Genomic DNA, 12,242 nt, shown 5'->3' with positions numbered 1-12,242 from the left:
GTGTTTAACTGGATACTCGCCAAGACGGGCATTTTGACATAATTTTGTATGTATTTGACCGTTTTAGCGCAGTTAGCCACTCATTTTGGTATTTGTGGCTCACAAGCTGTTTGAGACTGAGTGCGACTTGTGCGCTCCACTAATATAGATCAGTGGCGGTGCGCGCGCGTTTGGTATAAGCGCGAAACCTGCGGGAATGATTAAAATAATGCGCAATACAAGCACTATTTAACCGGAGCGAATGAGACGTGTGTGTGTGAGAGAGAAGGGGTTGTCGGAGAGATGAGAGTGAGAATGCGCGGCTGATGTTATTGCCTGTGCCGCTGGTAACAAAACGGATCGGCTCGGAATCGGAAAGAAGTCGGAATCGGACTGACCGACCGATCACCGATCCGGGCCGATCATGAGGAAAATCGTCCGATTCCGATCCCTGGCCGATCGATCTGTGCATCTCTAATGAACATCTAAATTGTGACTCTTTTTAATGCAAAAAAGACTAACATTATAACTGAATCTCAGAGAAAAAATAAATCTAAAAGTCCTTAATATGTCCCCTTAATGAGAAAAAAATATGAGTGAATTTGTTGTGTAAAGAAAGTGGAAAATGGAAAGCATGCATGTGCCAGCTTTTCCTCCCAGTCGTGACAAAGTGTGATTGCACAAAAGATTCTTTTCCTGTTTAACATTTGACATAGATATTTTCATTAGCATTAGTCAGAATGACCTTTTTATTTTTTTTTGCGCTGTTTTTTTGCTCACGAATTCCTGACTCTGCGACTGTGTATTAATCTTTGATATGTAACTCAGCATGCACTGTTTGATAGATACCTGAGAGACATGAATTATGCCTCGAATCATGCAGCTAGAAAGTGTGAAAGATGCTCAAGTCATTTGACAGAATTTAACCTTTCAAAACTTTATTTATTTATTATTTATTTATTGTATTTATTTATTTATTATTAATATTATATATTTTTTAAATCTCTTATTCTCACCCAGGCTGCATTTTTGGTCTAAAATACAGTAAAAACTATTATAACTATTATTACAGTTTACATTAACTGTTAACTTTTATTTTAATATATTTTAAAATGTAATTTAGCTATTCCTGTGATCAAAGCTGAATTTTCAGCATCATTACTCCAGTCTTCAGTGTCAAATGTTCCTTCAGAAATTTCTTATTATTATCAATGTTGAAAACAGTTGTGCTGCTTAATATAATATTTTATATTTATTTTTTTATTGTTTTATTATTAGAAAGTTCAAATGCATTTATACATGCAGCTTTTATTTGAGATAGAAATGATTTGTAACAATCGAAAAGTCTTTACGGTCATTTTTTTCATATTAATGTGTCCTTGATTAGAAGTATTAATTTTTTTTAAATCTCTTGTAAAATTGTCAAATTTATTAGTTTTTTTGTTTAAATATTATGATGCTTAGGCCCTAATTAAAAAATAATATAATTAAAAATTATATATATATATATATATATATATATGTGATGGGCGGTGATGGGTGGTGATGGGCCGCCTGGATATTTTTTTTGTTTAAATATTATGATGCTTAGGCACTAATTAAAAAATAATATAATTAAAAATTATATATATATATATATATATATATATGTGATGGGCCATATTGTGTTCTATGTTTGGCATATTGAGGCCTGTACATGTACAAACATCATTCATAGGTATAAGCCGTTATATCTCCATGGTTAAAGTCTATGACTTTACATACTTCACTGATAATTGATCCTCAGGACTGGTGTAACGTTGTTAGTATAACAGTTGTTGAACATTAGAGCTGCTTTTTTGAGAGCTTTTACTGCTTAAAATTACAAGACTGTGGTGTGTTTTTGTTTGTTTTTAATGAATGGCCATGTACAATTAGTGTTACATCTGAAGACAAAATAGGTAAAATGTTACAAATGTATCTGGGTCACGAATAATATTATTTCCTTTGCCACTGAAAGGAAAAAGAGAACAGCGTGTGGCCTTGTCCCATATTTCCCACCTGTGTTATGTGACCACTGAACGCTAGATCTTATTAGCAGTGGCCATTATATTTAGAGCACAAAATGCTAGATAATCAGTGAGCCACAGTACAATGGCTGTTCCAAAACACAGTGAGCTGCCTGTGTAGTGTTCCAAATCACTGACTTATGAGGTTTCATTTGAACTTTCATTTGGGTGCTCCGATTGATCGGCTACCGATCACTATCGGACAATAATCACGTTGCATGATTGATCGGCGGTCTCTAAAAAGGCCGATCTCAAGAAACCGATCTCAAGCTGATGACGCTGCCGTGAGATGTTTGGCACGACATCCAGCAGCACAGTCTCAGTCTCTGTCCGGCGAGGGTGAAATAATTATAATGCTAAACGTGAGGGACTCACCTTCATATTTCTTCATTAAATAACTTATAAAGTAATTTGAAAATCTTGTGTGAGACGTAATTTCACAAACAGCGTCAGTGAATCACCGCGTGCGCTCTCTCTCAAAATACGCAAATGAATTAATATCACCACATCGCGTCTGTCCATAAGCGAGCTGCACAGTTGACACAGAAATTGTCACCTGCACAATCGAGGCAGTCACATCGTCACTAAAGTTTATAAATTGCATTACTTTTTAATTCTTCCCTGTGTTTAACCATTCAGCGCTCGCACGCTCTCCTGGAGACTGTGTGCTCATGCACACTCGCAGCGCACACACATAACGCCAGGTTCACATTACTCCGTTTGCAGTGCAAATGTGGTGCGTATTTTTTCCGTGCTCATGTTAACAGATTAATAAAGCGTTCACACTGCGCACAGTTGCGGTCCGGCAGTGCGATCCGGGAGCGGTGCATCTGCAGCAGTGCAGAGATCGTTTCCGTACCGAGTCTATTTTTGCTGCGCTGCAAGCGCTTTTGCATGCTAGTGATAGGAATCGATCCCTTGACGTGATTGGTAATTGGTTTGTGACGTAGCAAACCGAGGGCTGTTTCAAACCGTATTTCTGGGTCAGCCTTTGGGAAACTACAGTTTTAAGGAGAAAATACTCAGCAATGGTGTTGATTAATTGGCACATGGTTTGTCTAAAGGCATATTAAAAACACCATATAGACAAATAAACAACATAAAAAACTTGATTTTCACTACAGGGGGACTTTAAGAGATTTGTCTTATTTTGTTGATGGAGACAGAGACACCAAATCCATGGTCTCTGCGGCTCTGGAACATTCTGTGTGTAGCCAGTGTCTATCCAGAACCACAGAGACGATGGATTCGGTGTCTCTTAGACATACATTGGGCTCTTTGTTTAGTTTCAATGTGACAGCTCTTATCTCAGCGTGTGAAAAGCCTGTTTCAGATGATACACACACATGTGAGGGTTCAATTCCAGACAGTTTCGTAATTTTTCATGGAACTTATCTCTGCTGTGTGTTTGCTCGTTGTGTTTCTCTCTCTGAATCATGCCTCAGTCAATGCTGCTGTACTGGAATACATAGACATTAGCATATTTTTGCTATCTATTATTGGGGTTTTGTAAAAATATGATTTATATTAATTATACCCTAATTATACCTCAAAGTCATTTGAGTAATTTCAAAAATAATGAATATTAAAAATATTAAACCATAAATTTGTTTTTACACATCAGAATTAGAACATGATCAGTTTTAGAATTTCTATGAAATACATTTTTTTTTCCTTGGAAAAAAAATTAAATAAAAAAATAAATATACAGTTGTTTAGTAAAAGATAATACAAGTGAACACAACATGCAGTTTTTAAATGAAGGTTTTTATTATTAAGGGAAAACAAAATCCAAAACTACATGGCCCTGTGTGAAGAAGTGGTTGCCCCCCTGTTAAAACTGTGGTTTATCACACCTGAGTTCAATTTCTCTAGCCACACCCAGGCCTGATTGCTGCCACACCTGTTCGCAATCAAGAAATCTCTTAAATAGGACCTGCCTGACAAAGAGAAGTAGACCAAAAGATCCAAGATGCCGAGATCCAAAGAAATTCAGAAACAAATGGCTGAAACATTAAAATGTGACAAACATGCAAAAAAATAAGAAATCAGGAAGGGGGCCAACACTTTTTCACACCACTGTATATATTTAGAATTTAATCTTATATATCACCATATATATGTGTATATATACATATAGTGTGTGTGTGTGTGTGTATATTTATATATATATATATATATAGACACATATATATATATAGAACACAGACGTATATTAAAGCATATTGAATATATATGCATATATAATACCTAAAGCATATTGAATACAGGATGTCTGGACATAATTGAAGGGTTCTTTCCTTTCAAAACGCTTTAGTATTTTATTTTATTTTATTTTATTTTATTTTAACCCTTCAGTTGTGTTCTGCCCAGACTTCCTGTTTCATTTGAAAGCAAGTCAACACAAATGAATCTGCAGAATTCTTTTCAGTTCCCGTCCAATTCCAAATTCCTAAGCCTAATTACGAGCAATAATAATATTACCGTTTGCTGTAGCAAATATAGTTTATGTTTCTGAATGTGGGAATCACATATCATCCTTTGAATCGGTTCAGATCAGCTTTCTAAATATCATGACAGTATGTTTCAGAGAAATAGATCTCTATTTTAGAGGCGCTCTATGAGACGTCTCATTCAGTGACATGAACTGTAAACACAGAGAGATCAGCCACTGTCACTGTTTGTCAGGTTACGCTCTCAAACAGAGGCGTGAAAATGCTGGATAAAAGATCAGTGTTTGTATCAGTGCTTGCGCTGGCCTGGTTTCTTTCGCTGCCGTCTCTTTGGTGTGAGCACAGAAATAGCAGAACAACTTTGACTCATGGCTGCACAGCCGAGCGTGTCTCTGTCACACTGTCACAAGTGCAGAACCTGTTAGACGGATTCTGGCGTTAATGTTAATGTGAAGACGGACGGACCGCCTGAAGCAAAGTGAACATGTGGGGGAATTGCTAACATTGTTCTCATTAGCCTGAACATACACACAAACACTCATGAGACTACAGTATATGCATACACATTAGTGCTGGATATAAATTTTAGTTTCACGATTGCAGACTTCATTTGAATAATCTGATATTCATTGTTATTTTGATATTTTCGTCAGCTTAAACATTATTTGTAGCACACCTCCTGTTCTGTAGATGTTGCTAATGCCAAAATTCCTTGACAGTTCGTCCCTTTTTTAAATGTAAATTTTTATACCAGGGCTGAATAGTTTGATGAATGCAATCAACTGCTATTTGTAAATGCTTTGCCATTATTTGTTTGTCTCCCATCATGCTGAAATTTTTTACATTTTGACATTTTTTAAATTAAAAAATTTCCCCCCCTTTTTGTTATGGGGAAAAATCATACCGTAACATAGTCACAAAACAAGTGTGGGACAAAGTTGTATATGTTTTGGTTTAATATAATCTAATTTAATATAATCAATTGAAACTTTATTTTACTATAATATAAAAAATAGAATATAATAAGTAATAAGTACATTTTAATATAATAAATCAGTTAATTATGAAAGCATTGTAACAGTGTCTACACCGGACGCGAGCGACAAAATACAATAGAACCTATTATGCTGTCTACACTGGATGCGGCGCGACACGAAAAATCCCCGACAGTAGACTGATGCCGCTTTCTATTTATGACGTATTGACACAAATTTCAAATGATTTTCAACAGTCGCTTTGTTGCGTCCAGTGTAGAGAGACTTTAGCTGTTGCGGCACGACACGACAACTGTGGCGTCCGGTGTAGACACGGTGTTTAGAGTATTGTATAATTTAAATTGTTACTGTTGGGGTCAGTAATATTTGTACATGTATCACAGTTTCCACAAAAAATCTTAAGCAACACAACTGTTTTCAACAGCTTGATAATAATAAGACATGTTTCTTGAGCAGCAAATCAGCATATTAGAATGATTTCTGAAGGATCATGTGAGACTGAAGACTGGACTAATGATGCTGAAAATTCAGCTTTGCATCACAGGAATAAATTACATTTTAAATTATATTAAAATAGAAAACAGCTATTTTTAATTGTAATAATATTTCGCAATATTTCTGTTTTTACCGATCAGATAAATGCTGTCTTAGTGCACAGAGAGACTTATTCCAAAAACATTAAAAAAAATGTACCAACCCAGCCCTCTACGAACACCTTGGCAATTGAATTGCCATTGGCTAGTAAATTTTTGTTGTTTACTCGCCAGACTGATAAATATATACATACACGTATACATATATACACACATATACACACACACATATACACACACACACATATACATATACACATACACACACATACACATATATACACACATATGCGCCAGCCAATGAGATTGCCGTTTGCGCATTAGTTCCGCCCACAACTGGAGAAAGCGGTAGTTCTTAAAAGCGGAAAAATTCCAAAGGAACTCCGTTATTTTGACAGCAAAATACTTAGTCATCATTTAGTCGCCAGAGTGAAGATTTAGTCGCATATGCGAGTGATTTACTCGCAATGTAGAGGGTTGCAACCCCAAACATTTAAACAGCAGTAAACATTTCATGCTAGATTAACATATGTTAGGTAATTTCCCGAATGTATCTAATAGTTCTCAAGACAATTTTATTCCTCTAATAGTTATAGGCATCAAAATGCACCATATTTGTGTGAGTGTGCAAACTCAGATTAACTGATGTCAGAATTGAATTGGAAAATCAGTGCCAATGCGTAAACATAGCCCTATTAGCTTTAAATAACCCAGGCATTGAAATTGACTTCAAAGACGCACAGAATCACAGCACAACACAAATGTGATACTGTCAGGTGGCAGCACTATGTCTCTCTCTGTCTTTCTCTCTCTCTCATAGAGGTCAGGGTGGTCGCTGTCTGTTACAGTGTTTGCAGCAGCAGGAGGCATTGCAAGGTGAAGACACATTGGCTGTCATTGTGCTGAGCGAGAGAGAAAGAGAGGGAGACAGTGGGGAAAGGAGGGAGGTAGACAGGGAGGGTGAGAGAGAGAGAGAGAGAGAGAGAGAGAGAGAGAGAAGCTGCATTCTCTGGCTCACTGGAATCGCTCGTTCACACTCGCTGTTGACGGATGAGCCGTCGGTCGAGGCTGAGAGCTCGGCAGCTTGTGTCAAGCTGAGGGGAGAGCGGAACATGAACATAATGAGAACATTCCCTCGCTTGCTTTCAGATACCGGCCAGAAGAAGACACCGGAGAAGAAGGATGGGAGGCGGATGTCGTTCCAGAGACCAAAGGGCACCATCGAGTATTCCGTAAGTGGGAACAACAACCCCTTTCCTTGTTATTTCTTTTCATGTGCTGTGTGTTATAGGCTTGTATCTTGCAGATCTCCTCCCGGCGCTGTTTACTCAGAGGATTTTTCCACATGTACCTGCGAGATTTCTGTGAGAGTTTGCACGAGGACTCTGTGTGTGTGTGTGTGTATCCACAGGGATGATTTGAGAGCAAGTGTGCATGAAGCCGTGCGAATGTTTACATCAGCCTGTTTATTTTCACCGGTCTGCATGCGTTCCAGCAGAGTATTGCTGAATGACCTTCCTTTCTGCGTTTGCATTTCTATTGATTTAACGAGCGTGTGTGCCGAGTGAGAGAGTGAGAGAGACCGTGTGAGCTTCGATTGTCTGTCTTAACAGCTTGTTGTGTTCTTGAAATGACCCTCAAATTCCAGCTGCGGGCAGAACGCTTCTCATCTCTCTCCCTTGTAACAGAGGAGCGTGTGGGTTGAGCTGAGATCTGGAGTTCTGCCTGGAAGTGGAAAAAGACAGAGGAGAGGAAACTGCTGGCAGCTAGAGCTGTCATTTAGCCAGAAGATTGGAATCATACTGCTTTTTCACCAAAAATGGTGCTGGTGCTGCTGCAGGAGCTGGTGCTCACTCAGGGAATCTGATAACATCTCTCAGAAGCAGCCAATGTTTTTGACTTAGATGAATTGACTAGGTCACTGTCTTTGTTTACAAATCTTCCGAGTTTTGAAAACATATTTTAACATTCAAAGTAGAGACGTGGAAAATCAACTAGTCAGGGCTACCTGAATTTAAAGACACAAAGTTTAAAGCACAGTATGTTGTCAGCATGCTGTTGAAAGCACTGTAGCTAAAAATATTAAAACTAAATATATGTATGATAAGAATAACACCAAGTTAATCAACCTTGATTTTTGATTAGTAGCATTGTGACCTATCCCTAATCCTAAGTCATTTAACTAAGCGTCTTTTTGATATCAGAGGTTTCTTTCATATATATAGTTTGAAATTTATATTATTTTTGGGTGGGTAAGATTTTTTTTTATGTTTTTGAAAAGTCTAGTGCTCACCAAGGTTGCATTTATTTAATTAAAAATACAGTAAAAATATAAATGTTGTCTAATGTTATTACAATTTAAAATAATTTTACTTCTATTTTAATATATTTTAAATGTAATTTATTCCTGTGATGGCAAGGCTGAATTTTCAGCATAATTACTCCAGTATGTAGTGTCACATGATCCATCAGACATTATTCCAGTTTGCTGATTTGCTGCTCAAGAAACATTTCGTATTATTATCAATGTTGAAAACAGTTGTGCTGTTTTATATTTTTGTGGAAATCTCATTTTTTCAGGATTCTTTGCTGAATAGAATGTTCAAAATAACTCAATTTAATTGAAGTACATTCTACAAACTATTCAGTTGTTAACTTCTAGTAGACTAATCAACCATTGTGATCAATTATAATTGTGTCATTGTGACTTCATTTAATTCCACATCTTTTTGATGTCATGAGTTGCTTATGATGCAGCAGACATTGTTTGCATATACAGCAAATAAAAAATTCAGAGCAATTCATACAGATATGTGAAATCTCAATGATATTAATTTGTTTGAGACTAACTGTGAAAGAAGGGGCATCAGTTTCGGTTTAAAACTGGCATCAGGTAGCTGTGGGATTGGATGCTGGTGTAGTTGACGTGCTGCTGCTGTTGCTGTCACGGTTTTGTTTCCACACGGTTCTGCTCTCCCCTCGGATCTGAGCAGTTGTCTCACACCCGTCTCCCCCCAACACAAGCTGAAGATCCGTCTCTGTCGGCCAAAAGTGATTGACAGGACCTTTGTTTTCCTCCGCAGAGCGTGAAAAGTGTGCAAGATGACAGCGGGGCATTTGTCACAGGGCATAAACAGCGTGTCATGAGGCTATTTGTGGCGGTTGTTGGTGAGGGGTGTGGGGGTTAACATGAGAGCGATGGCAGATATGGCACTCATATCTCAGTCTTCCAGCTTGCCTTGCAGTCTTCCACTCCAAACCACACCACACCGCTGCAAGATGGAGTGATGGATGTGATTTTGAGAAGATGTTTGGATAATTATTGGACATGATGCATGACCCTGAACACACAAATCATCTTTAAATGGATAGCTCATCCAATAATCTATATATGAATATTCTGTGTTCATCCTCTTGTCGTTCCAAAAATGCCTTTACTTTTTTGTGGCTTCATTGTTTTTATCCATACAATGAAAGTCAGTGGGTCTTAGTGTTGTTTTGGACCCCATTGACTTTCATTGCTTGGCAGTTTAAAAATTCTTTGTAAATGATGACAGTGTTTTCATTTTGGGACACTTTCTGAAAAACTGCCTCCATTATTGTGAAAGCCTCGCCTCCTGCCACAGGTAATTGTCTGCTCTTTTCTCAAGAAGCAGTCTTGACCTCAGGAGGCGTTGAAGGAGAGCTAAACTGTAGCCCAACTGCTCAGTCACTAATAACGCTCTGCGGGTCAGCGGGTTCTCACCATTGGCTGGTCTGTGGCCAATTAAAGTGGTTGGACTCCAGGAAAGAGTGAGAGAGATTGAGATCTCATTGGAGAGAAACAGTAAGGATTCAGCATCTGCTTTAATGCTTCCTGAGTCTGTTGATTTCTGCAGCAGTCTGATTCGGCTAGAGTCATTGTGTCACATTGAGTCACAGCACTGAAGCTTATAGTCTCATTATGCATGATGCATACTGTGCACAAAGATGAGATAAAACATGAGATTTTATCACATGGCCAAGCTGTTTTAAATGCTTTTAGGGTGAATGTGAAGAGCTTTAGGCAGTGAATGTTTGTGACCAGGCTCACCAGTTGCCCCTTGACATCCTGCTGACATTTGCCAAAACAGGCTATTGGGACATTGAAGACACCTCGAGCTGGTACAAAAGTACTTTGGAGATGCAGTGGTTTCAGATATTTACCATAGTATTGAATGATTGTCATATTCATGTACCATGGTTTTTCAAAGAATACCATAGTATTACCATGTCTAAAGCACGGTTGATGTTTCCATGGTGCTTTTTTTGTAAGCGCTGGCTCATTTACGTCCTGCAAAAGAGAGAACGCCAACATCTTGCCAAGACTGCTGAGCTAAAATTAGTTCTTTAAGTGATCATCGACGCAGTTAGCCAGCTTGTGCCATGAGGGTAGTAATGACGGTGTCACTATGGCAACTCTCATGCCACGGCAGCCGTGATGTCCCACGCAGTATGGAGCTTGTCTGATTTGACATTCTGTCTGATTGTACCATTTGCTGGAATGTCATTTCCAGTTTGATGAGCTGTGTTCTGTACTAGTGTGAATCTCACGAAACCAAAAACATGCATGGATCGTATTTCACCCCAAAAGAAAGAAGTAATTATGTTTTACATAATGAAAACAAAGCTTATTATAGGAACAAACTAAAGTTTTTGCATTGTAACAGTATTTTTATAACAATTATCATTACCATTATCATTGTATCATTATACAATTATCATTATCATTAATTATCATTTAAAAATTTTTTAATTTTTGCCATGCAAAGAAGATTGATATAGTTATATAATATATACATATATTGTACTTTATTTATTTATTTTATTTTTTGGGGGAAATGTAACCTGGAAATGTGACCTTAATTGTTATGAAAATAATTCACGATCCAAAAAAATCTTTACAAATAAACACATTATATACAGTATCTATCTATCTATCTATCTATCATCAATATATATGTATATATATATATATATATATATATATATTAGGGCTGTCAATCGATTAAACTTTTTTATCTGATTAATCACATCCTTTTTCTGTGATTAATCGCACACTTCATGAAATTAAGCATAGACCATTTATCTTGTTTCAAATGTTTATTTTGTCATCATTTTCTATATCCAGCAAAGTAAACCTCAGTTTGTTGTGATTCTCAAAAATCTATATTTTCTGCAAGATTTTTTCAAGATAAATTTAGATGTCTTTCCAAAAAAGGACACTTAGAAACTCCAAAAGGACACCAAAGAACCAAATGATATAAGGAGCCCATATAAGCACATATGAAAGAAAAAAAAAGTCAGTACATCTCTGATGTAATCATTTTTTTTTTACAAATTTAAATATGAATAGAAAATAAATTAGAAGGGACATAATGTTGTGTAATAAAATGTACAAGTAGAGCACTGTAATAAATAATACATACAGACATGAATGTGTTTGGACTTGAATATGACTTCTGATGAGATATGTGAGAACTTGTGAAAGCTGCTCCCAGCTTTAGGGTGGTGTAAGAGCTAAACACTGTCTTGTGACGTTTGGTACCAACCCTAGACATAACTAGTCTTGATCCTAATGACTTAAGAGATTGACGTCTCTAAATTCAGAATGGGTGAGCCACGTTTGAAGCTGTTGTAAAATGTGCCTCTGCCTGCAGATTCTATTAGTGTCAAGTAGCTAAACAGCAGCTATAGTTATAATAAAGAAGTATACTACTTGCTGGAAGAATTGTTTATGTAGATTATTAACCTTGATACTCATATGTGTCAGGAAGCCAGTGTAAGGACTGATGCGCTCTGGTGTTTCTTTACTAGTTGTACATATCTTTGCATTCATTTATAGTTTTATTGTTGATTCTGCTGTTGAAAGAAGGAACCTCGAGTCGCCCATGTCTAAGGATTGTAAAATTAATCGCATGCGTTAACGATGACAGCCCTAATATATATATATATGTGTATATATATAGATATACAGATATAGATATAATAGATAAAAGATCAAATTTGTTTAGGAGTGTATTTGTATATAGCAGATGTGTTTGCTGGATTCTAATTGGTTTAGACAGATTGATTACACGTTCGCCATATTAAGATGACAGAATGCACAGCAAATTTATTTATATTGCACTTTTGATACACCAAAAACTTTACAGA

General features: G+C 37.0%; 1 protein-coding gene across 1 annotated transcript in view; it reads left to right on the top strand.

The window, feature by feature from the left end:
* Window positions 1-12,242, top strand: part of LOC107686353 (oxidation resistance protein 1) — a 103,559-nt gene that overhangs the window by 31,409 nt on the left and 59,908 nt on the right. The window contains exons 2-3 of the mRNA XM_016483323.1: window positions 7,218-7,304; window positions 7,757-7,764. Of these exons, the coding sequence (XP_016338809.1) occupies window positions 7,262-7,304; window positions 7,757-7,764 (51 nt within the window). The 5' untranslated portion in view covers window positions 7,218-7,261. The remainder of the gene's footprint in view (window positions 1-7,217; window positions 7,305-7,756; window positions 7,765-12,242) is intronic.

Source organism: Sinocyclocheilus anshuiensis, unplaced genomic scaffold (assembly GCF_001515605.1).
Source record: "Sinocyclocheilus anshuiensis isolate Anshui unplaced genomic scaffold, SAMN03320099.WGS_v1.1 scaffold389, whole genome shotgun sequence".
Classification (NCBI taxonomy): domain Eukaryota; kingdom Metazoa; phylum Chordata; class Actinopteri; order Cypriniformes; family Cyprinidae; genus Sinocyclocheilus; species Sinocyclocheilus anshuiensis.
The sequence above is the reverse complement of the archived record's forward strand: the minus strand, read 5'-3'. Positions and strand labels throughout refer to the sequence as shown.